Here is a 27,651-nt window from a genome sequence, read left to right on the forward strand (position 1 = left end):
TGAATTAAATTACTATCTTTAATAGTTTGGTTTCTCTTGAACTCTAGGATACTAAAAGATGGGTTGTATTTTGTGAGAGAGTAGAAGTCTGAGTAGGTTTTTTTTTGAGGGTTAAATTGCTTTTGTTTTAGGAAGAAAGCAAGCAGTGGTTAGATTACCCAGAGAGATTATCTGAGAAGTGTTTTTTTATCAATCCCTAAGGATTTAAAGTAAATGAAGCAAACAGCAACTCAAGTATTCGGGAGCTAGGATGTCCTGCCTAGGTACCTTCTTTTTTGTTCCCCAATATAACAAAAGATTTGGAGACAGAGTTACTATTTAGGAAGACCCAAAGGCTATTACAGACAGCTCCTGAGACCATCTTTTGGCCCTTTGCAAAAATCCACAAACATTACTAAGTCCCCAGGCAACAGATCCACACATTCTAGCCAAGAGAATCCCTCCCCATTGGACTTTTAATTTTCTTCAATTCTTTTTACTCTGCAGTTTTTTTTTTTTCATTAAAAAATGTTTGCTGTGAGTGCCTACTATGTGGCAGGCACTGTTTCCAGCTCATTGGCTTAGTTTGTTAAAAATTACGTTGTGTTCAAGAGCTGACAAAATACGAAGTTGGTGGGGGCTGGGAGATGTCGGGGAGGGCGTGTGGGGACAGAGACGCAGCTGTCTCCCACCTTCGTGGACAGTAACATTTTTTTCCTACTAAGCAACTAATAGCTAGTAATAGGAAATTCCTGTTGCTTCATTGGAAGAAAAATGTCACAAAAACAAAAAATCCGACAAACACGTGGCTGGCTAGAACAAAACGCTGATTTCAGAGAGTGGATTCTGAAGGTGGTGGAGGAGACTCTGAAACCGAGTTGGAAGCCCTCCCCCGCCCCATTTCTTCCCAGCGCGCCGGAAAAACGAGGAGGGGGACAAAGGTGTTGGGTGTTATGTTTTAACTCCCGACTTTTCCAACGGTAGGAAATCATCCAGCAGAAGGAAGGTGAGCCAAAGTCGGATTTGGCTTACGGACTCTGCAAACGAAAAAATAACAATAAAAAAGATTCAAGCCATTCATATCTGTGCAGTCAACACGTGTTACGGAGCCGGCCCGGGCCGCAGGCGACTGAGACAATGGGGTCGGGACTGGGGAAGGGGAGAATGACCCCCTTCTTCACCTGCCCTTGCAGCACGCGTGCCCCAGACAACCCTTCTCCCTCCCGCAGACTCGCGCGGCTCAGAGAACATCCTTTTTTCTTGGGGGGGGGGTGAGTGGTCGTCAGCCCCCTTCGTCACGATGGCTGGGTAGGGGGCTTCTCCTGAGTCCCCGGGCTGCGCTCTCCAACACCCCCTGTCGTAGCCCCAACCTCCGCCGCTGGAAACTCAGTGTCCCCAGCGTCGAGCCGGGGATCCCGGGATTGCGCGTGCAATGCATCCCGCGCTCCGCTGCGTGTCCCGGACTCCTGCGCGCGGACCCCTCCCCCACCGCGCAGACGGGGTGCGACCGCCCACGTGTCGCCCCCTGCCCACTCCGCTCTTTCCCTCAAGCTCCCGGAGCCGGAGGATCCGGAACGCGTCGGTCCCGGCCGAGGGAAGGGACCTGGGCGGATCCACTTCCCCCTCCCCATGGGGGGGTGAGAGGAGGGCCGCTGCCCCCTCCCCCGCCTCGCGCTTCCTCGAGCGCCGAGCGGAAATTACCCCCTCCCCGCTCGGGGCTGACCTGGGGACGTAGGCGGGGCCTCGCCCCCCTCCCCACTCAAAGGCGGCCTTCCAAAATCTAGTACCCCAAACTAAGTTCCGAGACCCAAACCCTGCGCGTGGACAGCCGCTCTTGACATCTCGGGTGGAGCGGACGCAGGCGACTCCACCTGTCCGCTCCTGGCGTGGGGACTCTCAGGTCTCCATTCGGTCACTCCCTTCGGAAACCAACCCCCTTTTGGTTCCCTGGCTCTCGGTGAAGCCACCACCCCTCATCGTTGTCCCCCCTCCACTCCGCTGGTCCTTTGAGGGTGATATCAAGCCCGGTCGTGGGCTTCCCCCCAAGAACGCTGGAGTGTTGTCATCCAGCAGCTGGACTGGGTGCAAGCCAGCTTTCCTTCAGTGGGGATCCCGAAACACGATGTGCTGCGGGTCCCTCGTTCCCAGGCGCTGTCCCCCGTGTTCTCAGCTTCCTGGTCCCGCGCAATCAGGGTCCCCTGGATCTGGACCGGGGAGTCCAAGGGAAGTCTCGTGGGCGTGTGGCGGGGAAGACAGTGACCCCCTACTTAGAAATGTGGAGGGAAGGCGTCTTTCCTTGTTAATAACCGGTTCTTGCGACCCCCTCCTGAAGACCCCAGAGTCCTCAGCTTCTCTTTGTCTGTCTCGGCCGTCCCCCGCCTGTCAGTCGCTCGCAGTTTACCGGGGTGGGGTGGGCAACCCAGTCTTCACAAAACGAATAATAAAAAAAAAAAAAATACCGTACATTTTACTACTAAGGACTGGGGAGATTTGGGTCGCCACCGCCCTCCCCCATTGCAGGTCACAGTGGAAAGAAGGGTGGGGGCGGGGCGCCGCCTTAGGGGCCAGGTTCTTGCAAAGGGGGAGGGGGTGAGGAGAGCTTCGGGGACTCTCTCTACCTTCCTGGTTTACTCCAGGGGCGCGCTGAGTGCCCCCCAAGACCTAAGACTGTTGGGTTGGTCCAGGTTGGAGGGCCAAGGGGCCCGGTGGCGTCGGGGGTCTTTCCCTGCAGGGTGGGTGGGGGCTGTCACCACGTGGCTTCGCCTTTTTTTTTTTTTTCCGCTCCATTTTTTTTTTTCCTAGTCGATTTTATTTAGAGGCGGCGCCAGGGAGGCCGCGGAGAAACGTGACACACCAGCCCGCTCGCAGGGGTTTCGGACCGAAAGGAAGGAGCCGCGCGCCGCGTCGTCCGCTTCCCTGCGCTCCGCGGGCACTTCTCTAGGGCTCACCCGAACTCTCCTGTGACCTCCGTGTGCCCTCAGGCCGCCCACCCGCCCGGAGCTCCGGACAACTTCAGGGGTGGGGTGCGTAGAAAGTTTGCAGCTCCCGCCGCCCGCCTCCACGCCTCTCGGCCTAGGAGGCTCTCCGCCCGCGCCCGCCCGTTCGGCCTTGCCCGGGACCGCGTCCTGCCCCGCCACCGCCACCATGAACAAGCTTTACATCGGCAACCTCAACGAGAGCGTGACTCCAGCCGACTTGGAGAAAGTATTTGCGGAGCACAAGATCTCCTACAGCGGCCAGTTCTTGGTCAAATCCGGCTACGCCTTCGTGGACTGCCCTGACGAGCACTGGGCGATGAAGGCCATCGAAACTTTCTCGGGTAAGAGCGCGGCCACCTCCCTGGGGGGGAAAAAACCCCACACAACGAGATCCCGAACAACGGAGACCTGCAGCTCCTCTTTTCCATGCCCGCCAACTCTTCCCGGACCCGCGGGGCTCGGCCTCCGTACCCTGCATCGACTGACCTCCCTCGACGCCCCCTCCCCACGCAGAAGTAGTCGGGATTTCCTTCTTCCTTCCCCCAGCCCGGGACGCTCGTGGCTCCTTGGCCCCTTCCTCACCGACGGGGCGGGAGCCCCCGTTGGCAACTGGTGGGGGTGGGGGTCTCGCTGGCACCGGGGTCCGGGTCTAGGCGTGGTTTCCCTGTTGCTCCCCCCACCCCCTCTCCGCTGAAAGCCCCCCACGCCCATGCTCGCCCTCCTAGGCCTTTCCAGGAGGGGTGTTCCCGCACCTCGGGTGTCTTCCCGCTCTTCCTGGGGACAAGCCCTGAGACAGGACGTAGGAGGAAGGGGCTCCCGCCTCCCGCCCAAGGCCTGGGGCTTGAGCCATTTTGATTTGAAAGTGGGGCGTGAGCCGGGTGGCGCGGCGGCGCCGGGTCGCCATGCTGCTTCCCGAGACGCCGAGGCCGAGCCGAGAGGCGCGCGGCTGCCGCCAGGGACCCTCCCCACCGCCCCCCCTCCGGGGGCCTCCGCTCGCCCTCCGGCCCCGACAGGTGACGCCTCGTCGCCGAAGCTCTTGTCGGTGGCTTGGCCAGAACATAAAGTTGGATATTCTGCTCCCACCCCACATTGAGGAACCGGGTGTTCCGTCCGCCTGGCTCCTTCCTTCACTTCTGGGAGTCGCAGAAGCCGCGCGCTCACACAAACGCTCTCACACCTTCCCTAAATCTGGCTCTCAGAGCAGTCTGTTCAACTAGCCCACGTGATTCGTGGAAATAAAACGGAAATTTGGAAAACAACGAAATTACGGGTTTTGTCGTGTCTGGAGCAACCTTTCCCCCACACAGCCTTGGGCAGCTATAGCCTAGATCCTAGGAGGCCCAGCAATTCTTGACTTTAGCCAGTGTCCCTTACCAAACCTTCCCATCCCCCACTCTGGTACCCTCATTCTTTTTTTTTTTTTTTAATCTTCAGGGAAAGTGGAACTACAAGGAAAACGACTAGAGATTGAACACTCGGTCCCAAAAAAACAAAGGTAGGAGAGACCTCATTTGGGGGAACTGAGAGGAATATTAAGGGGATTCATAGTGTCTTCAGTGGAATAAACCCATTACTGGCCTTTCCACCCCCAACTCCGGATGTTGGGGGCTGGGAGAGAAGATTGGCCAAGATCTTGTAATAGTTGTTTTACAGCCTAAAAAAAAAATTAACAAATCAACAACTTGGGACTGGGGTGGGCCAAAAGATGTTACTTGAAGAAATTAAAGAGAAAAAAAAAATCAATAGGGTAAGAAGTCCCGTGGAGTTAGTTCAAAGTGTGGTACCATTTTTGTTGGGAAGTTTAAATACGGAGAGTTCAAACTCATGGCGCGGGGGGGGGGGGGGGGGGGGGGGATTTCTTCAGCTTCCTGCCAGGCCTCGTTTTTTCGGTTTTTCTCATTCACATCATAATTTGAACATGGATTCAAGGGAGTCCTTTTCCAATTGGTGAAATAACGAACAGCCGAGCTACCCCCATTAGAATCTCCTTATAGTGTGTTAATTTCTGCTACAGGCATGGATTTTGTTGCCCCCTCAGAGACCCTCCTCCCCAGCCCCTCACATTTATATTGCCCCTTGAACTGGATTTGCAAAGAATATGCTTTAGCTGTACTATCCCTTTCCAGCCCCCCCCACCCCCACTCCTTCAGCCCATTGTTACGAGGGACCATCTGGGGTGAGAGCTTTGTGAGCAGGCTGTGAGCTGGGGCTCTTTGGAGGGTCTAGAACTCTGGGGATGAATGGGTGTGTGTGTGTTCTCATGTGAGTTCCTTTTACCCTGTGTTCCGTCTCTTTGCAGCAAAATGGGGTATCTCCATCTTGCTCCCCTAAAATTCAGGGTGCCTTTCCCAGCCTGCCTTGAATTCTGAAGTCTTTGGTTGAACTCTGGCTGTAGATTGTAAGGGCCGTGTTTCTCACAGCAGACTTTCTGAACATGGTTGACCGTGCAGTTTTCTTTCCTGGGCTTAGTTGGGAGCAGCCCTCAGTATGTTTTTGATCCCTTCAACCCCTCTCTCAACTACCTGTATTTCTGAACAGATTTTGGCCCTTCCTAGGTGGGAAGGTGCTGTGCTTTTGTGTGGGGGGGAGTATTTTTAAAGAATCTAGGAAGTTTAGCCTGGGGATAAACTCTTCTGTGGCTTGGCTTCTGATTTTTAAGTAACTGAATTATTGTCTCTCTAGGTGATCAATATGGTTTGTGTCTCTGTTTATAGAGTATGTGATTTGTTGTTAAATGCCTGAGAAACTTACTGGGAAGGTGCTTAGAATTAGAGGCAAAAGAGGCACGAAGAAAAGAAGTCATTTTGAAAAAATTTGTGGGAGATGAAAATAATTGAGTTAACTTATTTGAAGGTTATGGGCATTTAAATTCAAAGCTGTCTTGGTGGTAAATCTAATAACTGGAATTCTGAAATGTGTAATCATTCCCCCCCCTCTTGAGAATGGTTTAGAATTTGAAGCCAAAGAAGGGAAGAGAAAGAAATAGGAAAATGTGGCATAATGGAACTCAAAACATTTATATTTTAATTTTCATGGTGCCCTGTATTTGTGAATCTTTCTCTTCGAGCCATCTGCTTGCTTTTAAGGCATTTCTGTCTAGGCTCCTTGTTCCCTGCAGGGCATCACTAGGAGCTCTTTTGGGTTGGAATGGAAACGGGGTCTGTGAGAAGACAGCTCTTCAATTTTTTTTTTTCATGTCCATATTAAATTCGATCTTTTGTGTGTCCTCCCCATTACTGAAAAATTTTTGAGACAAACATTGAGCCAGTTGTCTTTTTTTTCTCCCCTCCTGGGTGATGTGAGAGGAGAATATTTCTAACATGAACCAATTCTTGATGTCCTGGGGTTTAAAAGTTTGTCTTTTTTTAAGTCAGTTTGCTGATTTGTATTCTTCGAGGAATAGTTTTATGGTGTTTGTCTAGTTTGTGTCTGAACATAACTCCCTCGTTTGAGTTTGTCACTGGCGTTTTCAAGCTTTTAGTTGGGACTGACATCCGAAGCAAATGAACACCTGTGGAGGTGTCATTTTTCTGTGTGTACTGTGTTTTCAGTGTTTAAAATTGAACTCTTGACACAGCTGCAAATGGATTATGATTTGAAAGTATTACTGTATTCTGTTGTTCCTTTGAATATACTTGATAAATATGATTTATACCTTTAAAAAACCCAATTAGTCCTAGCATCATGTATAAGTTGAAAACCACAAATTTGAATTTTAAATATGAGAGCCGTTAAATTTCACTATTACCTTAACCAGCTCTCTCTGTGCTGGAAATTTGGTTGGCAGTTTTGGTCTAGAGTTTCTATCTATTCACTGGCAAGTATTGGTACAAAGGAGAAGGACCCAAAGCGTTTTAAAAACAGGTATGCAGCATTTGTTTACTTGTATTTGCTTCCAGGAAATTGAGTAAATGAAGGAGGGGCCATTTAGACTTTCAGAGAGAGGGAAATGATTTGATTTGCTTTGCAAGAGAATGAAGCTTTCCTTACACCTACCCCAGAGGCCTTTTTCTCGGAGAGTGAGACCTAAACCTTGCAGTTTACTGTCAACTGGTCTCAGCAAAATAAAGTGTTGCTATTAACAACATATGAAAGATGCTTATTGCTCTTTCCCCCAGTGACTCCAAGTTTGATTTCTTTAGGCAGGTTGATAGTAGTTCTTTCCTTTTACTTGATTTAAAATAAAGTGGGTTAATATTTTCTCCTAAATTTCCAATGATTAAAATGAAAACTGGGTCTCTTTTCCAGAGGTGAAAAATGCTAAGAGAACGTATCCCAATTTGATTCCCATTTTATAAGTTTAATTTTCTGAACTCAGCACCTTAAAATCTGTGAAGGGTTGTTTCATGCATGACAGGAAATATTTTCAACTTATGTAAAATGAACTGTAGAAACCTTGAGTAAGTGAGTCACTAAATCTTTTCAGAACATGCTAAAGCACCTTCAGAAGTAAGTTTGCATTTAATCAGAAAGCAAGCAGCACACAGTTTGGAGTTAGGGGCTGAACAACTAAAGGCTGAAAAATAGCCAGGGCTTTTTACAGCACTTCTGTGTAAGCTGCCTGTGGAACACACCTTTAGTTGGGAGGCAGAGGCAGGCGGATCTATGTGAGTTCAAGACCAGCCTGGTCTGCTGAGTGAGTTCCAGGACAGCTAGGGCTACACAGAAACCCTGTCTTGGAAAACAAAACAAAAAGTTTATAACAGAAGCAATTTGCAACTTTTTTAGTAAAAAGGATGTTAGCCTGCAAAATTCAGTGAAAAAAAAATGTTTGTCTTTGTTTTCTTTAGTGTTTGGAGGAGATTCCCTCCATTTTAGCTTGCACTTAGAAATGAATTTTACAAATCCATAAATTTACTGTTGCTAGAAAAAAAACTAGCTTTTTTTTCCTTTCTTTTTTTTTTTTCCCCAGACAGGGTTTCTCTGTAGCTTTGGAGCCTGTCCTGGAACTAGCTCTTGTAGACCAGGCTGGGCCTCCAAGTCACAGAGATCCGCCTGCCTCTCTCTCCCGGGTGCTGGGATTAAAGGTGTGTGTCACCACTGCCCGGCACTTCCTTATCTTTTAAGATTTATTTATTTATTTATTTCATGTGCTTTGGTGTTTTACCTGCGTGTCTGTGTGAGGGTGTAAGATCTCCTGGAACTGGAGTTACAGACAGCTGTGATCTGCCACGTGGGTGCTAGGAATTAAACTCAGGTCCTTTGCGGAAGAACAGCCAGTGCGCTTAACCACTGAGCCAACTCCAGCACTGTGAATTTTTCTTAATCCTGGGTTTTCTTACCCACATTAGAAAGAAGAAATTTTACTCTGTTAGTAAAGCAGGGAAGATTTGGCATTCCCATCACTAAATTCGGAGGGACTTTATTCTGGTGGTCTACGGTTTGATGGTGTGGGTTTTGGTTGTCTTACAATGTTTCCGGATGAAATACATAACAGCAGTTGGAAGCCTCTTGATTCAAGGGTTTTGGGTGTCAGCCTTTCAGAATTACCTTCATAGATATTCTGAATCTAACTCACGGGTGGCTTTTTTTAAGACATGGGTTTTTGGTGTTATTTTTTATTCTGTGCTTTAATGTACAGTTGACATTTGAGACAGGTTAGTGAAAGACACTTAAAAATATTTTATTAAAACCTTACATTTTAGGCCAGCAGTGCTGGTGCATGCCTTTAATCTTAGCACTCCTGCACTCCGCAGGAAGAAGCAGGCAGATTTCTGTGAGTTCGAGGCCAACCTGGTCTACAGAGTTAAGACAGCCAGGGCCGTTAAACATCGAAACCCTGTCTTGAAAAACCAACCAACCATCTGAACAAAAAACCCAAACCTTACTTTTGAGCTGTATAGTGGTATACACCTTTAATCCCAGCATTCTGGAGGCAGAGGACAGATCTCTGTTGAGTTTGAGGCCAGCCTGGTCTACATAGTGAGTTTCAGGACAGCCAGGGGGGCTTTGTAGAGAGTCTATCTCAAAAAAAAAATATCAAAAATCTTCACATTAGGTTTGGTTAAGGGAAAAGAAGGACACTAGCAAGTGTTTGTGTTTTGAGCCTGATTAGGTCGGTCTCACTGTGTATCCCAGGCTGGCCTAGAACTCCCTGTGTAGCTCAGGCTGACCCCAGCTGGATGGTAAACCTCCTGCCTCAGAGAGCCTCCAGAGTGTTGTGATTACACCCGCTGGACTTGGCTGGCTGTTTGAAGTTTCTGTTTGAGATTTCTCATTGAAGAAAAATGTTTTTGGTGGCCACTTCAGTTTGTGTGTGGAAAGTGGCCGGCCGCCAAAAGAAAAGTGAACCTAAGGTGATTGAGGAAGTGACAAATCCCATCTGTTAAAATTTAAATTATTGCTGGGCGGTGGTGGCCCACGCCTTTAATCCCAGCCTTGAGGAGGCAGAGGCAGGCAGATTTCTAAGTTCCAAGGTTGTTAACAGAGAAACCCTGTCTCAAACCAGTTTAAAAAAATTGCCTTGTCTGTGCACATCTCTAAAAGATTCTAAAATGGGTCGGTTTTGCAAGGGATGAAGCTTTAGAGATTCAGGTGTTGGATTTCCTAACTGACTTTGAAAGAGGAGCCTCTGGAGGCGCCTAGGCACCCTGTGACCAGGTTTAGGAAGACAGACGCAGCCAGCACGAGCAAGACTTCTCCTTTTCAAAGGAGAGGGTGTGGTGGGAGAGGGGAGTGCAGGGTGCTGAAGGCTCTTCCTGTACCGCACTCGTCTGACCTTCCCGTGACCTTCCTGGCCCCACTCCTTCACCCGACGCTCTCTGGTGCTGCACTTCCTTTCCCAGGGTCTTCAAGACCCGGGATCAGAACTTTGTTCCTGGTTCCTAGATTCCGGCTCTCAGTCTCTTCGCTGGTCGCTAGCCGTAGGGCTCTGTGGGACCCAGGCCCTTGGCAGAGCTTTCCATCTGAAGGCACAGAGAGGGGCCGTGCGAAGCAAGAAGAGGGAGGGAAGCAATACAGTGGCACCGAGGTTATCCCTCCCCAGATACCGCTCCCATTTGGCTGCTCCAGGAATAGAACTCTGATCTAAACTGTTAATTTATGTAATCTGTAATCTTTACAAACTGGGACATCCCTCTGTACGTCCTGAAGGCCACTGAAACAGAAGTATGGAGTAATGATACTGAGAGGGCCTGTGGGCGTTTTATTTTTTTAATGTATAAAGATAGGGCTAGGGAGAGTGCTTAGCTCAGTTAAAGGCTAGACTCATAATCGGAAATCAATGTATAAATAGTTCGTACAGCTGGGGAGGCTTTGACTTGGGGTTCTATTACCTGTCTGTAGGAAACTTGTGCTCCCATCCATTTCCACTGTCCTTTTTAAACATCTCTCAAAACAGAAGTAAAGGTCTTGTTAAAAACAAAACAAAACAAAATAAACAAACAAACAAAAAAAAACCAAGGGGGCTGGAGAGATGGCTCAGCAGTTGGGAACACTGGCTGTAATTCCAGAGGACCTGGGTTCAATTCCTAGCACCCACATGGCAGCTTGCAACTGTCTGTAACTCCAGTTCCAGAAGACCCAACACCCTCACACAGGCGTATATACAGACAAAACACAAATGCATATATCATAAAGATAAAACAAAAACATATATTTAAGGTAGATGCTCATTTGGTTATTGCTCATTGATTTGGATAGAAATGATCCTGTAAGGTAAAACACAGGACAGGTTTCCAGCAAGAGGCTGTTCAGTTCAGTCCATTTCTGCCTGTGTAGAATTGGGTGGCCCTTGAGGCTTTGATCATTGATGACCATGTGCACCTCGTAGATGCAAAATGGTCCTTTTTTGCTGGTTTTTTTTTTTTTGTTTTTGTTTTTTGTTTTGTTTTGTTGTTTTGTTTTTCGAGACAGGGTTTCTCTGTGTCTTTGGAGCCTGTCCTGGAACTAGATCTTTTAGACCAGGCTTGGCCATGAACTCATAGAGATCCACCTGCCCCTGCTTCCCGAGTGCTGTAATTAAAGGCGTGCGCCACCATTGCCCGGCTTAAAATGGTCCTTTTAGTATTGATATTTATTGCACAGTCAGCTTCATAAGACCCAGTTTGTTTGTTTGGTTTTTTTTTTTTTACCTTTGCAGCGCAGTTACGTTTGGAATAAATATGACAGTAGCAAACTTTCTTTCAGAACACAAGCCACTGACATCAAATGTGTTCTGAGTATGGATAAATCAGGAGGTTTTTCAAAGTAAGTCTGGATCTCATGATTTTAATATAGTTAGAGAAAAATCTGATTGCAGCACACTGGCCAAACAGAAATGCAGCCACGGTGCAGAAGGTGAGCACCAGGAGCAGAGCTGGCCATTAGGCAACTGTTTTAGATGAAGGAAGTACCAACTAAACGGCTGGATGGCTAAAAAGAGCTGATTGGATCATCCAGATGTTTTTCATCCCCTCGGGCAGTCTTATGCGATGGATATCTTGGGGCCTGCTAGGAGAAAAAGTGATGGGGCTGATTGGGAATTTTTGTTGAGTTTTGGTAAGGCCACTGGGAATTTTTTCTCTGGAGGAGGCAAGCGCTGAGCGTTTGCTGTTTTTTTTTTTTTTTCCTGTAATGTTTGTATGCCCTGTGCATTCTAGTTTGTTTCTTTAGCAAAAAGGGGATTTTTCCAAATATTTTCATTTAGAATTAGTTTCGTGTTAAGTCTGAAATGGGGATGTTTAGTGTGAGCAAGATCCCAGTGGATAGTTTGCAAAGTTTGAATCTTTTGGTTTTTCGAGACAGGGATTCCTGTAGCTTCGGAGCCTTTCCTGGAACTCGCTCTGTAGACCAGGCTGGCTTTGAACTCACAGAGATTTGTCTGCCTCTGCCTCCCGAGTCCTGGTTTTAAAGACATGCGCTGCTGCCACCCAGGCAGAGTTTGAATGTTTAAGAGGAAAACTTAGAAATTTATTTGCTGAGACAGGTTTCACCATATATAGCTAGGGTGGTTTAAGATTAATTTACTTTTTTTTTAAATTTTTAGGTGAGTGAGTGATTTTTGAAACCCTGCGTGTATGTGTGTGCACCATGTAGATCCCTGGTGCTCACAGAGGTCAGAAAAGGGAGTCAGATCCCTGGAACTGGAGCTGTAGATGGCTGACAGACACCATGTGGGTGCTGGGAATTGAACCCAGATCCGGTGGAAGAGCAGCCAGTGCTTTTATCCACAAAATCATCTCTAGCAACCAGGGTCATTTTTTAAGAAGGCACATTCCTTGTGACTCACTGCCATCTGTATGTCCAGCTTGGGCACCAGCATCCTCTTTTGGTCTCCACAAGCTTGGACAAACAGACACGGACACAAAGAGCGGGTGTGAAAAGCTTTAAAAGATATCTTTTAAAAAGTTGGTTTTAGCTGGGTGGTGGTGGAGGCAGACCACGCCTTTAATCCCAGCTCTCCGGGAAGCAGAGGCAGGAGGATGTCTGAATTTGAGACTGGCCTGGTTTAGAGTTCCTTGACAGCTAGGGCTACACAGAGAAACCTTGCCTTGAGAAAAGCAGAACAAAACAAAACCAAGAAGGTTTGTTTTAAGATGGGCGTGGTGCCGTACGTCTTTAATCCTATCACCCTGGAGGCAGAGGCAGGGAGGTCTCTCAGTTCAAAGACATAGTTCCAGAACACTCAAGCCTCTGTAAAGAAACCTGTCTCAAAAAACAAACAAAAACAAATAATTGATCTTATTAAAGGTTGTGTATGGAGTCTTTGGGGGAGTGAAGGAGGTAGGAATCATTCAAATTTTTTTTTGTTTTGTTTTGTTTTGGTTTTTGGGTTTTAAAGACGGGGTTTTTCTGTGTAACAGCCCTGACTGCCCTAGAACTTAATTTTGTAGAGCAAGCTAACATTGAACTCACAAGAGATCACCTGCCTCTACCTCCTGAGTGCTGGAATTAAAGGTGTGTGCTCACATTTTTTTGTTTTGGTTTGGTTTTTTTTTGTTTTTTGAGACAAGATCTCTATGTAGCCTTTGCTGTCCTGGAACTCCCTTCTAGGCCAGACTGGCCCCGAACTCACGGAGATCCTCTGTCTCCCAAGTGCTGGGATTATTCAGAACTCAGAATCTGGAGGGAGGCAACATTCAAAGGCCACAGTCTAGGTGCAGCCCAGGTCCCTCCCGTGTACTTTCTGTATCTGAGCTAGCTGGAAGAAAGATCTCGCAGGAGAGCCAGTGCTCAGGTTCTCTGACAGAAGTGAGACTAGAATGTAGCCAGTAACGGCCATTGCTGTCGCTAGGCATGGGCCCTGTTGCTGCTTGACCTGGCGGGTCTTTTTGTCTTCTTTCCAGGCTTCACAGCTCTGGTCCATAGAGCTGTGGTGGCCCCAGAATTGGAATGAATCACGCGTTTTCGTGTTTGAAAACATGTCTATGAAAGGCTTGGTCTTAGGACTGTGTATGGCAACTTGGAGTGTTTCTCTCAGACATTAGATTGGGTGTTTCAGTATGCTTGTATATACTTGGCGAATTTGGCACATCTTTTGTTTTTCATTATTTTGTTTGGGTTTGCTGTTGATGTCTGTGTAACCCAGTCTGGCCTAGAACTCACTGTGCTCCTTGGCTTGTATTGTACTGGTGGCATACTGTGAGCTCGGTGTGGGGTGCCTTCACTGCTTAGCTGTGGGCACCTTCCAGAGCTCCTCCCCGTTACCAGCTCCTAGACTTAGGGAGGCACCGACCTGGGCAAGTGTGGTTGAAATGGGTCATTTATAACATTTCCTTTGTCCTGAACTGGGTCTGGTGCCTGTCCGTAATTTCACTTTTTTTTTTTTTTTTTTTTTTTTTGGTTTTTCGAGACAGGGTTTCTCTGCAGCTTTTTTAGAGCCTGTCCTGGAACTAGCTCTTGTAGACCAGGCTGGCCTCGAACTCACAGAGATCCACCTGCCTCTGCCTCCCGAGTGCTGGGATTAAAGGCGTGCGCCACCACCGCCCGGCCGTAATTTCACTTTTGAGGTCACTGTCAAAGGTGTGCGTGGGAGAGGGAACCACTTGTAGCCACAGATGAGGAAGCTGTAAGAATGGGAGGAAAGGGGCGCCGAGCCCTGGCAGGCAGCTGAGCTTCTCTTCCCCTGATGGTAGATAATAGGGATGCTGGTTTTTATACTCTGCTTTTATTAGGCTCATAAAACACGCATTTAGAAATTGGGGATCACTGACTTCCCTGGGGGTGACTGAATGTAGTTCTTCCTTTGCCTTTGATGCGGCTTCACGTTCTCTTCCCTGGTTCCCTGGCCTGGAAATAATCCTGCAAAATCTACTCAACTCATTTCAAGTTCACTTTTCCCCTTTCAGCCTCTTTATTCCAAGTGGGCATGTCTATCATTCCCGATATGCGCAAGTCCACAGCCCGAGGTACGAAACTTCTCTTACCTGTGTCTGGGAAAGGCTTTCTATCTGGATGTGGTTTCTGGCCCTTTAACAGGGTTGGGACTTTATCAGTAACTATATAGGGTTTTACAGTTTGTTAATGCAGAGTGGTGTGTGTCGCAGTTGGGGTGGCTTTGGTCTCATCAACTTCTCATTACACCCTCCAAGGAGGAGGAGGAAATGAGGGAGGATAGGAACTGAGATGGGACTGTTGGGTGGAGGAAACTTGGAGAGTTGGGAGCACTTAACTCAGCCTTTCTCAAGGACTCAGTCACTTGGCTGGAGAAGTCCAACTGTAAGAGCCCAGGGCAAGGGTGACTGTTCACAGAGAGCTGGGATTTTAAAGTGTGTGTGTGTGTGTTGGGGGTACGCACATGGGTGCAGTGTTTACGGAGGCCAGAGGCATCAGCTTCCCAGAGTTACAGGTGGTTGTGAGCCATCTAACATGGGTGCTGGGAATTGAACTCAAGCCCTGGAAAAGCAGTACATACTCTTAACCACTGAGCCATCTTCTCAAGCCCCGTGTATGGGGTGTTTTGCCTGCGAGTATGCCTGTGTATTGTGTGGGCGTTACCTGTGGAGGCCAGAAGAAGGTGTCAGATCCTCTGGTTCGAGATATAGACATTATTTGCTGGCTGCCATGTTGGTGCTGGGAATCTTAACCTAGTCCCAGAAGAGCAGCGAGTGCTTTTAATTCCTGAGCCATCCCCTGCTCCCCAATATCTTTGGGTGTTTTCCTCTTTAATAAGTTACTCCAGGTAAAAACAATAGAAATAGCCATCCAGGGCTGGGGAGGCAGAGGCAGGGGAATCACTGTAAGTTGAAGTCATCCTTGTCTATACACTGAGTTAGTTACAGCCCAGCCAGGACTGTACTCTCAGCCTCAAAGGAAAAGCTTCGGAGGGAATCTTACTGTGTGGAGGTGGAATGATCTCCAGGAACCCTGTGCCTGTCTGAACCGATCAGACCCCACTTCCCACCCTTGCTTTTTGTGGCCACCTTGAATGAGGAGCTTTCTTACCCTCCTAGCTAAGAGAGGAATGCTACCTGTCTAGTTCCAAAACTCCTTTTCTTTTTTTTTTTCAAGAGAAATTCCACAGTCAGCAACATTTGCCTGGGGGTGTGAGATTCTATTTGCCAATCAGCCACTGGCTATTAGAAATTAAAATATATAACAAATAAGTGTGAGAAAATATTTGGCAACCTAGTACTAACTTTTGCATATTGCTGCAGGAATTGGTACTTAGCCATGTGTCCAGTCATCCATGCCTGCTTATCCCTTGAATCTACTATTTATTGCATGCCACTTCCTTTGCTAGATACCTGAAGATACAAGGGACAAGTGAAAGGTCGCTCTTGGGTTTTTCTCTGAAAAACTTAAACTATTAGGTATCCCCTGCTCTCCCCGCTCTCTGTTTTCTTTGCGGCGAAGTGGTTTTTCATTGTTGCTGACTGCTCTCCTGTGTTTTTATTATTAGATTTTTATTTAGCAGCACTGGAGCTGCTCAGCCAGGGTGGGAAAGGCGGGCAAAGGGATTAGATAGAGGGGTGGGTGGAGGTGGGGGGGGAGAGAGGGAGCCTCCCCAAAGAGGGAGGGACAGGACAAAGTTCTTTTAGCCAGAGGAGGAATGCACCTATCTGTCCTCTGGCGTTTTCCCTTTAGATCCAGGAAAGCTGTGGGGCTGGCCGTGGATTGTGCACTCCGATGGTGGGGTACATTAACTCATAACTCAAGAGCTTGAACGGAGGGGGCGGGTGGCAGCTAAACTGGGTTTTGGAGTACAGTCAAGAAAATGAAAAAAGGAATGGATTAAGGAGGGTTGGTGGGCTGGCAGGGAGCAGGCTCTCAGCGGTGAGAGCTAAGGTGGGTGGGTAGACTAGAAGCATTTGTTACTGCTCTCAGTGAGCCTCTGAGCATTATGTGGGAGAATCAAGGATCAAAAATTGGCCTCTTACAATTGAAGGGGCTTATGTTCAGTATCTAACTTAGTTCCACGCTAAGTTCTAAGAACTACAAAGGAGACCCTTGTGGGATTCACACCTGTAATTCTAGCACTTGGAAGCCAGGCTGGATGGAAGATTGCCCTGAATTTAGCCTGGGTTACTCATGAGACCCTGTTCTAACAAACTAAAGAACTGCAAAGGTGTTCTTGCCACCACATCCAACTGGAAAAAACTGACCTCCAGCGGTGGTATGTGTCAGCCACAGAGCCAAGGGCCTGCCTTCGGTAGAGGTGCTTGTCTTTAAAGTCCACCGATTGTATCTAAAGCTGAACACACACAGGCTGAATCTTTTCTTGAGCTTATCGGAATAGCATAAGCTTTGCAAAGAAACACACATCCGACATGATTTGTCCCTGCTTTGAGCCGTCTTCCTTCCCAGGCTGAAGGAAACAAAGATGGTGGGTCCCAGCCTCGTGTGGGCGAGTACCTTAGGAAAAGGGATTCTGCAGTGGATCGAGGGTCATTGTTTATTTCTGGGCCTTTTAGTGTCCTCACCTGGATTCTCTCCTCTAGAAATTCGACGCATCTGGGTGTAAATCTTCCAACCACGATTGGTTGGCTGCTTCCCGGGTGTGTGTGTGTGTGTGTGTGTGTGTGTGTGTGTGTGCGCGCGCGCGCGCGCGCGCGCGCTGTTGGTGATGGTGGTGGTGTGTGGGTGGGGAGAGCAGGAGCTTGGGGGGGCAGCAGAGAATAGGATGCCCTCCTGCAGATAAGGATGAAGATTCTCACTCTGTACATGTTGGCTTCTAGAGAGCAAGAACCCAGTGACCTTGTTTTCTGGAAAGCTTTATGTTGCCACCGGCCATCACCTCTTTGGGCAAGTCAATCTCTGAGCCTCTCACACCTGGAAATGGAAATAACTGTTCTTAGTCTCATGTTCCAGGTTCGTAGACTTTGTGTGTAGAGACACAGCACTCGGAAGCACTGTGCAAAGCTGCATATCAGTAAGGTAATTGATGAACCCCCAAAGGCTTGGCGAATAAGGTCGTTTCATCCCGACCACTCACCTTTATTATGGGGACAACGATGACTTATCAGTTAACAACTTTACTATTGAGCCTTGGCCTCCCTATGGCCAGAGAGCCCTTAAGTTCTGTGCTCCGCTTCTGTCCCACTGCCAGATCCCATTTCTGCCTTGTCTGTGGCAGGTCTCCCCAGTCTGGTCCTGCCGCCTTGTGTAGCCCCGACGATGTCCCTTAGGATTGCCGCCTCCAGGGCCATTTTCTCCTCACCAGCCTCAGCGGTCCCACTCCCAGCCTCTTCCCTGCTCCCTGCCCCCTACCCAGTTCCCCCTTAAATGTTTGCAGGCCGGGTCTCAGGCGGGAAGCCCCCTCCCCCACAGGACCACCTCAGTCACGGCCCTGACCACGGGGAGGTCGGGTCTGGATTTACTAAAGAACCCCGGAGGGGGAGCCTGCCCCGCGCCGGCTGCCTGGCTCGCCGATGGGGTCGGGTTTCGGCCGGTGGCTCTGCAGAGGAGAGAGGGAGAGAGACAAAGGGCAAAGTCCCGGTCCCCACCCCCATCCACAGCCCCCAGCGCGGCCCCTCCCCCCGGGCTCTGTTCGGCGACCGAGGGCCGCCGGGGCCCCTCAGCTCAGGACCGGCTGCTTGTCCTCTGGTACCCAGGGCGCCTTGGTGCGAACATTCTAGGCTGGCAAAGGGATTGAGGCGCATCCTTGTCCCCTCCTCCCTCTGGAGCGTGCAGCAGCCCACCCAGGGGTTGGGGTGGGAAGGGGCGCCCCGTGGGGCGCAGGCCGGGCCTCTCAGCTGCTCGGGCCTTCTCAATTGCGCGGCCTGCAGGACTCCCCTCCTCCCCCCAGCTGCTGCCACCCTCCCCCACCTCAGCTGCCGCCGCCCTTCCCAGGCGCTGCCTCCTCAGTTGCCCTGACTGCTCTGCTTTCCAACCCTCCTTGGCAAAAGACTGTCCAAGGCCTAGGTCCTCTGAGCTGTTGAAGTCCCGCCATTCTTCCTGGTCAGGGTGATCGAGAGCCATTTTGGAACCAAAGCGCTGGTGGTCCTGCCTCTTATTTTAATAATCTCTAAAACTCGGGATTCCCCATTCCAAGCAGAACTAAGGATGGGCAGGAATGGTGGAGGAGAGTAGTTCTGAGAACTCTGACTCCAGCACCTAGCGTACAGTCTTCATGAACTCGCCCACCAACGGTATTTGTTGACAGTTGGAGAGGACACACAGAGTTCTTTTTTACTGATAAGATAAAGTATTATTATTTTTTAACTCTTAAGGATTTTCAGCTAATCCTTTTTCACTGGGCAAGGTTGTGAGCTGCCCTGAGGTTGGCTTGGCTTCTTTGCTTGCTCCTGAGAGTGCCACCTCAAAATAAATCTGCCTTAGCTCTCCGTTCGCCTCACCCTGGGGAGGTTTCCCCACGTTGCTATCTGGTGCTTCCACCCTCGTCCGCCCTGTCCCCGGTGCTAGACCGTGTGGCTCCTGAAGAAATGCTACAAAGACAACATGCTGAGTGTGGGTGGGGGTCTCAGAGCTTACTGACTTTCTCCCACCGCCCTGGGAAGACCGAGAAACTCTCGCCATTGCCAGACTTAGGGCGAGGACAGTGCTCCCTCCCGAGGACGGCTCTGTACCCACACGGGAGGTGTATGGGGCAAACTCTTCTGTGTGCTTCAAGGTTAGCGAAGGTTTCATCCTCACGTCTCAGCCACCCCCAGGTTCCTCTTGCTTCCTTTTCTGCACTGTCCAGTTCCACTTTTAACAGCAGCCAGACCCCTGCAGTTAAAAAGTAAGATTCTATCCCAGCACTCGGGAGGCAGAGGCAGGCGGATCTCTGTGAGTTCGAGACCAGCCTGGTCTACAAGAGCTAGCTCCAGGACAGGCTCTAAAGCTGCAGAGAAACCCTGTCTCAAAAAACCATAAAAAAAAAAAAAAAAGATTCTACCCAAAGCCCAGAAAAAAAAAGTAAGATTCTACCCAAAGCCCAGGGTGGCCGGGAGGAGGCAGCAGTTGGCTCAGGCCGACCTGGAGTTTGCCTGGGAAGGGATCAGCTATCCCAGAGCTTCTGTTTTGGCTTCCTCTGGGCTGCCCAGATGAGTAAGGGGTGGGGATTAACCCCCCCCACACACACACACCAAAAACCTGTGGGTTTTCTTGTCAACCCATTTACTCTCCAGTGAGTTACTTCGTTGCTGAGTTTCTCTCTCTCTCCCTCTCTCTCCCCTCCTCCCTTCTTCCCTCCCTCCCTCTCCCTAGTTTGTACCTTCCCTTCTTTGCCTGCTCTGTTTTGTGACAGAAGAACCACCAGTGACTACCCTTTCCCCCTGTAACAGATCTCTGACAGCCACCCAGCCGTATTATAGGGCAGTTAGCTGTTCTGCAAATTAAATCTGGTGCCCAAATTAGAGCCGCATGCAGTAAAAGCCAGTTGGCAAGCAACTTAGCCATACAGAATATGGGCATTTTTCCTGCTCTTACCGCCAGACTCTAATGGCTTCTGCTATGCTAACACTTCCCTTTGAATAAACAGCACAGACCAGCCTGGAGAGCTGAGTTCTAGTCCTACCCCAAGTTGGCTAGTTCTATCCCTCTCTGAACCTTGATTTCTGTGTCTGAAATGAGGGGGACAGCTCCAAAATATGAACCTGATTTTCCTTAACCAGAATATCTTGGTAACAAGTGGTGTGCAAGTAGCATGTCCCAGAAGAAGCCCAGTGATTCCCTCAACCCCCAACTTGGCAATAAACACAGAGGAGAGGACTTCAGGCTTAGGTCTAGATAAGGAGCATCCTGCAGAGGGCTTTTCCTTTCCACGGTACACGACAGAGTGGGACAGAGTGCGCGGGAGACATTTAAAGCTCAAAGGCTTTTGCTGCTGAGCTTGATGACCTGAGTTTGAACCCCAGGACCCACATCCTGAAGGAGTGAACCAAACCTATTTGAACATGCTTACCAACTTCCAAACGCATGTTGTGGCATGTGCTCCCCATACTCCATACACACACAAAACAAACGAAAATTAAAGTGTGCACATAGCTATGTTCCTGGTGCCTGTGCCTTCTTGGTGTGCACGCGCGCGCACATACCTTTGCTGTGGCGGTGGCAGCGGCATATGCCTTTGGTTCCAAACCTCTCCTTTGGTCACCTTTTCGTCCTGAGTCCTAACACGCAGCTAGTTACTCAATAGAGTGCCTGCTAGCCGCCTGACCTGTCTGGCTGCCCCTGCCTCTGGATCATCCTGGCATGAAGCCCTGGGCATGGAGCCAGTTCCTCATCCCTTCCCGGCACCGCCCCTTTCCCCGGCTACTGCCCTGCCTGGAGCGTGCCAGGCCGGCCCCCTTCAGAAGTTTTCTGGACTCCTCCCTACTCCAACCCGTTTTAGTACCTAGCTCTCCGTCTTTTATGTTGGTAAAAGGGGTGGGAAGGAAGTCTTGACAGTCTTGGAGTGATCTGGAAGACCATGGCCATTTTGGAAGAACCAGTGGTGCGCTTTGTTCCCTAGCTGGAAAGGGTCCAGCTTTGGAAAGGTGCTTGGGGTCCTTTTGTTTAGAAAGAAGAAGAAAAAAAGAACACCAGCAGAATTACCTGCCCAGCAGACAGCCCGACACCACTCCTCTGCCGGCTTATTTCTTGCTCCCTTCTTTCCACACCAAGCTGGCCTGGTCACCGCTGGACTGGAAACTATGGGAGCACAGCCATTCTCCATCCCAGTCTGCTCAGCACAGTGGGACAGTGGCCAGACCCATGGAGTGACAGTCTTACTGTTACTGTTACTTCAAAGTAACAGTCTTTGAAGCCAAAGCCACCAGAGGAACTAAAAAACAACAAAAACCATCAGTGTGTATTCACACATGGAAGTTTTGAATTACGGCCTCCACATTATTAGGTGAGTGGGTGGTGGCACGTGCCTGTGATTCTGTAATTCCAGCACTCTGGGACTCCATCTGGAATGCTGTGTAATTAATATTAAGAATTACCTATGTAATATGTACACAATATTTTGTTCCCTTTTCTTTTTGAAAGGGCTTGAATAAGTAGCCCAGGCTGGCCTGGAATTTAAGTCATTGTGCCACAGCTTCCCCAGTGCTGGGATTACAGGTTTGCACCAGTTTATTCAACTATTTTGTGTGTGTGTGTGTGGAGAAGGGCAGGTTTAAGACAAGGCCCCAAAGTCCTGGTCCTCCGGCTGGGATTCTAGGCTTGAGCCTCCACACAGCTCTTAAATATTTTTTGACCAAATAAATCAGAAGATTGTTGCTGGGCAGTGGTGGTGCACACTTTTAATCCCAGCACTCAGGAGGCAGAGGCAGGGGATCTCAGAGTTCGAGGCTAGACTGGTCTATATAGTGAGTTCCAGGACAGCCAGGCCTGTGCAGAGAAACCTTGTCTCGCCCCCTCCCCCCAAATGCATTCTGTCCTTGCAGTGTACCCATATCCAGTGCCCCTCCAGGGGATCAGCCACCCTCTTCTGGAGTCTGAGGACACACACATGCTTAAAAAATAAATATATCTTAAAAAATTTTAACAGTAACAAAAGTTATATCTTCTGTAAACATTAGGAGTAAAATCGACATTCTGTTCTTCAGTTGCTCTTGGCTATTTTGTTGGTCCTGGGAGGCCACACAGTCAGCGGCTTCCCCAGTGTGCTGGAGCTGCCAAAATCTCATCTCTGGGATGAGAAGGCTCTAGCAGCTGGACTCTGTCCAGAAATGTGAAGGAAAGTTGTGGAAGCGTGCGTGTGCACGCGCGCACGTGTGGACAACTTTGGGTTCTCACATTCCACCTTGTTGGGTCTCTTGTTTTCTCTCCCTTTACTTAAGCCCAGCTGACTCAGATTGATTCCCTTGTGTCAGGAGTGGTTGGATTACAGATAGAAGCATGTAAGTTCCAACAGACAGCTTTCTGCTGATGAATTAGAATTTAGTACCTCCCTTGCACTGGAGCATGGTGTGTGTCTACAGATTTGAGCAACTGTGTGGTTTCCTTTGGGTGAGAGGAGGGGGGCTAGGTAGGATCTCTGTAGACCAAGGCTGGCCTGAACTCAGAAATCCACCTGCCTCTGCCTCTTTGAGTGTTGGGATTAAATGCATGGCTCTGTCATTTTTTAGATTTATTTTATGTGTATAAATGTTTTGCCTGCACAAATATATAGGTCACATGCATTCCTAATGCCCACAAAGAAAGCTTCAGAGGCTCTGAAGCTGGAGTTCCGGATGACTGCGAACCACCGCATGGGTCCTGGGATTACAACCCAGGTCGCATTGAAGAGCAGCCACTGCTCTAACTACTGTGCCATCTTCAGCCCCGTGACTGGCTGTTCTGCATTCCAGTTACAGCAGCAGACCAGTCACTACACTAGTCTGGTACTTCATTTATGAAACGCGTCCTGATGTAACCCAAGGCTTCAGCGTTCTGTGCAAGTTTGTCAGTGAGAGCAGCTGTGTCTGATGTTTGTTCTCATTGCCTGGGGCTGCGTTCTCTCACTTGGAGAGTTAACCTACAGGCTTCACTGAAAGCTTGGACTTCATTTAAATGAAGCTTGGTATGTGCATGTGTGTGAGGGTTTTACCTTTCGGTTCTTGAATGGATGGGTTCAAAGTTTTTGTTGACCCGTGTAGGTTTTGTGGTTTGTTTGTTTGTTTGTTTTCATAAGACAGGGTTTCTCTGTAGCTTTGGAGCCTGTCCTGGAACTAGCTCTTTTAGACCAGACTGGCCTAAAACTCGAACTCAAAAAGATCTGCTGCCTCTGCCTCCCTAGTGCTGGGATTAAGGGCGTGTGCCACCTCCTGACCATACCTGTGTAGTGTTCTTACGTCACATTTCTGGAAAAAAAGAAAAGAAAAGCTAATCCGTTCCTTAGATTATTAATGTACAGAAAATCCCTTTATTTAAGAAAACTGCCTATAGGTAGGCAGGCTGATCCCAATCTGGGGGCACAAGATACTTGAGGCTGACCAATCCTACTGCTCCCCCTCCCCCCCTGCCAGATGTGAGAAGTGGTCCTCAGAGAGCTGAAGGTTGAGGGGAGACCACAGGTGAAAGCAGAGCTTGATTTTGGGGTGGGGAGGGTGTGAAGATCTGGTTTAATCCTGGTTTTAAAGGAGAAGGAACTGGGGCCTCTGCAGTTGTTTGGGTTTCAGAGAAGCGCTGCTGCCACCGTACCCTCCTCCATCCAACTTCTGCCTTGGTTTAAGGGAACTCCTTAACCCTAGGGAGGACAAGCCATTGACTTGATAGCAGGGGGTGCCTTCCACTCTGGGTATGGGGGTGAAAGGGTCACTTTTGCTGGGAATAAGAACTTCATCACTGGGGCTAGGGAGATGGTTCCGCAGTTAAGAGTACTGACTGCTTATCCAGAGAACTCAGGTTCAGTTCCCAGCGTCCCCATGGCTGCTTAAAGGCAATTCCAAGGTAGCCCCCCACCCCACTTACATACCGCTAGGCTCATACACATAAACGGACTCTACAGTGCATATATCATTAATCACAAGCATAAGATAGTGGCTCAGGACTGACTGTAAGTGAGGCTGAGGCAGGGAGATTGCTCTAAATTGGAGGCCGGTCTGGGCTACAGAGTAAGACTCGCATGAGGAGGGATAGATAAGACCAGGTATAACTCAGTGGAGTGCTTGCCTAGAATCCATAAAGCAGGCAAGCAAATCTCTGGACTTGGGGACAGCCTGTAATCTACCAGGTGAGTTCCAGGACAGCCAGGGCTACACAGAAACCCTGTCTCAGAATCAGAAAACCCAAACAAACAAGCAACAGCAACAAAACCCACACGAAATAGAATGGTTATGAAATGTGGACAAGATTTTCCTTAAGGCTCTTTAATCTCAGGTTCTGGGTTCTTAGACAAGCCTGTGCAGCGGGAGATCCTATAGATGGGTCTGGCAGGCACTTTTAAGTCTCACCACTCCCCACTGGAGTGTGTGTACTATGTGGATATCCTGGTACATTCTTCTGTCTGAAGCTTCTGAGTCTCTCAGACCTGCTCCCCTGCTGGTCCTCACGTCCCCAGGATGGCTTGGCAGCGCGCTAGAGATGACTTTTCCTAATTTCCACATGCCCATTGAGCTGCCCTCCAGTGCTGGATCCCTGACTCTGTCAGAGCAGGCAGAGGACATGAAAGCCACAGGCTATTGGCACCTAGGAAGCGGTCTTTTTTTAAATTTATTTTTTATTTTATTTTTTTGCTGGAGTGAACGTTACCTTTAATGGCCATTGCTGGCAGTGTGTATTCTTGGGGCAGTTACTGAGCTTCTCCTAGATCTCTTTGCTGGAATGGGGCTTGGCCCTCCAGGTGTGTGTGGTGCCTTTTTACCTGTGGGGCATAAACACTGCTCCACCTGGTCTGTTTAGGCAAGCAGTGGTGGAGGAGTCAGTGGGGCTCATAGGCAGTCGCCATTTTATAAGATTTTTCCCCCATTATTGTGAATGAATTTAAATACTGTCTCTCCAAGCACCAAGTGGTGCTTGTCCACCCTGCCTTCTGGTCTCTCAAGTACTAACAAGAGCTTTACTGGAGTTAGTTTCTACCAGGAGAAACCAATGTGAAGTGAAGTAGGAGTTGGTTGTGCTCGTAACCTGATGGATACATCAGGAAGGAGCTTCTTCTAGGCCAATGGTTCTCAATTTTCCTAGCGCTGTGACCCTTTAATACGGTTCCTCATGTTGTGGTGACCCCAATCTTAAAATTATTTTTTTTTTGCTACTTCATAACTGTAATTTTGCTACTGTTAAAGTGGCTAGGCAACCCCTGTGAAAAGGGTCGTTAGATCCACCAAAGTGGTCTCCACTCACAGGTTGAGAACAGCTGAGAGTACTCAGCACACCAGCCCAAACCAGCCAGCTCGGCCTCCCCTCTGGGAATAATGAGTTATACAGGGGGTTGTAATGTAAGCGAGGGAATTCAGGTTACAGGTCTCAGCATTGTCCTGTGCGGTTTGGGCCTGAAAGGAATTAGATAACCCCACACTCAGGAAAACCAGACTTAGAAGACAAAGGTCCTTGGTTGCCTCAGCTCTTCCAGGCCATCCCCTCCGGTTTTAATCAGGGCTGGGGGCTTTGCTGAAAAGGAAGCCTAGGAGAAGCGTACAGTGGGTTCTCAGGGTGGGGTGTGTGCCCTAGGGGGGTGAGGGAAGGCTGCTGAGATGTCTTTCTTTCATTGGTTGGGTGGCCCTGCCCTCCCCCCTCCTGGAACATTCCAGACATTCCAGCTGATCTGCCTGCCATTGCTTTCTGGATGTGGATTAGCATCCTTGCAGAGATGTGATTTCTCTGCTACCACCTCTCCTTTCCTGAATAGAAAGCTCTGAAGCAGCTTGAAGAGGGAAGTTTCTGCCTTGACCTTGCAGTGCACTAATGGGCTGTTTCCAGACTAGGCTCCGCTACTATGGTTTGCTTTATGCCTTATTACTTGGCAGGCAGCCCTTATCCTATGCCCTCCCTCTAAAAGAATTTGCTGGAAGGAGGGAGGTGCCCTGGGCTGGACCATTCCGCCTTTAGACCAAGGCAGTGTTCATTTCTTTTCCCAGATTCTTCACCAAGTCAGTGCATCATTTTGGTCATCAGACGTGTTTTGTGAGGATCCCTTATGAGGGATATCTACAACTTCTTTTTGGCCAATCCTTGGACCTGGTGCCTGATGGGATGAAGTCTAATGACTCAGAAATTAGCTTGATGACCTTGGGTGCTGGGATTACAGGCACTTGGCACCATACTTACCTTTCTGTGCTGAAACTTGAACTCAGGGCTTGTGCGTACCAGGGAGTACTGTACCCATTGAGTTTTTTTCTTTTTTTTTTTTTTTTTTTCGTGTAGCCTTAGCTGTCCTGGACCTTACTATACAGACCAGGCTGGCCTCAAACTCAGAGATCTGCTTGCCTTGCTGGATTAAAGGCGTTCACCACCACTGCCCAGCTCATTTAACTATTTCAGACTAGAAGGGGTAACAGACCCTGCATTTTATTTCCCTGAGACTAGACTCTGGCCTGGGACAGCCGAGGCCAGTACATCCAGTTAGGACATGGCATTCGTTTTCTCCCCCTCCGCTCCTCAAACTAGATGTAGCTCATCTGATAGGTCACTGAGGCCTGCCATCAAGTGACTTAAATCTTTATTTTATATTAACGTGCATAACTGTTTTGCCTGCATGTATATGCAGTGCCCATGGAGACCAAAAGAGGGCCTCTGATTCCCCTCCGGTTACAGGGGTGGCAACACGTCATATGTGTGCTGGCACTTAAACCCTGCTCTTCTAGAAAAGCATCTAGCTCTTAGCTGCCGAGCCGTCTATCCATCCCCCCCCCCCCCCCCAACTTTGTCTTTGAACTAAGGGCTTGTGCAGGATCAAAGAAACACAGATCTAAATGACAATTGACTAACACATCAAGTCAATTGAAATGTTTTAAACTCCGGGATTAAGGTATTGATTTGGGTGGTGAGCAGTTGCTCTGGGAGTTAGCCCTGAACCTGAAAGTGATCCTCACGGGGAAATATTTCCTTTTCAGAGCCCTGTAAAAGCTGGGATGGTGTAAGAATAGTGTAGTCACCGGCAGAGAAGGTGTGGTTTCGGCTCGTGCTGATCACTCTGGAGACTTCTCCCGCTCACAGATAGATCTATTGTTACAGTTTAAGGACTTACTCCAAGTCCTTACAAATATTATCTAGTGCCACCTCACACCTGTGGATAGGTATTATCCCTGTTGTACAAAAGGGGAGACTGGGCCTCGAGTTAAATAATCTTCTAAAGATCAGTGCTAATAAGTGGTTTAGATCCCTCCCTGTGCCAAGGGCTTACCCACTCTACTATTATCTTCTGTAATTGTTGGCATATATTGTTTCCCCCTAATCCGGGGTGAGCACCTAGGCCAGGCATTCCACCTTCTTTTCAGCCCACAACCCCAACCTCAGGAGCAAAGTAGAGCCCGAGGTCGGTGCCAGTGAAAGACTGTTGAATTAATTAGTTACAGTCTTAGTTGACTTGAGATTTATTTATTATTTTACTATGTATGTGTGGGTATGTTCCTGTGAGTCGGGTGCCTGAGGTGGCCAAGGCATTGGATTTCTTGGAGCCAGAATGTCAAGCAGTCGTTAGCTGCCTCACCTGGACATTAGGGATCAAACTCAGGTCCTGTTCGGAGTCCCCCGCACCATTTCTCCAGCCCCTTGACTTTGCCATAGTGCTGGACACTACACGGGAAAGCTAAGCTATAGCAAATGCCAAAACATCATGTGGTCCTTTGCTGCCATTATGCTGAGAGCATCTGGTTCCACGTTCCTCCCCAAGATCCTATTAGTAGTTGGGTCTGTAAAATGAGGCCTCCCCTGCTCTAAAGTCTGCATTCCTATTCGGTTGCTATTCTTTTTGGTTTGGTTT

At 48.8% G+C, this 27,651-nt stretch overlaps 1 protein-coding gene across 3 annotated transcripts in view; it reads left to right on the forward strand.

The window, feature by feature from the left end:
- The first annotated feature begins 3,123 nt into the window (after positions 1–3,123).
- The window catches only part of Igf2bp1 (insulin like growth factor 2 mRNA binding protein 1), a 40,614-nt gene continuing 16,086 nt past the window's right edge, over positions 3,124–27,651 (forward strand). For all 3 annotated transcript variants that reach the window (XM_038327452.1, XM_038327453.1, XM_038327454.1), the window contains exons 1-2: positions 3,124–3,298; positions 4,392–4,452. In XM_038327452.1, coding sequence (XP_038183380.1) covers positions 3,124–3,298; positions 4,392–4,452 — 236 coding nt within the window. The remainder of the gene's footprint in view (positions 3,299–4,391; positions 4,453–27,651) is intronic.

This window comes from Arvicola amphibius, chromosome 4 (genome assembly GCF_903992535.2).
Source record: "Arvicola amphibius chromosome 4, mArvAmp1.2, whole genome shotgun sequence".
In the NCBI taxonomy this organism is placed as follows: Eukaryota; Metazoa; Chordata; class Mammalia; order Rodentia; family Cricetidae; genus Arvicola; species Arvicola amphibius.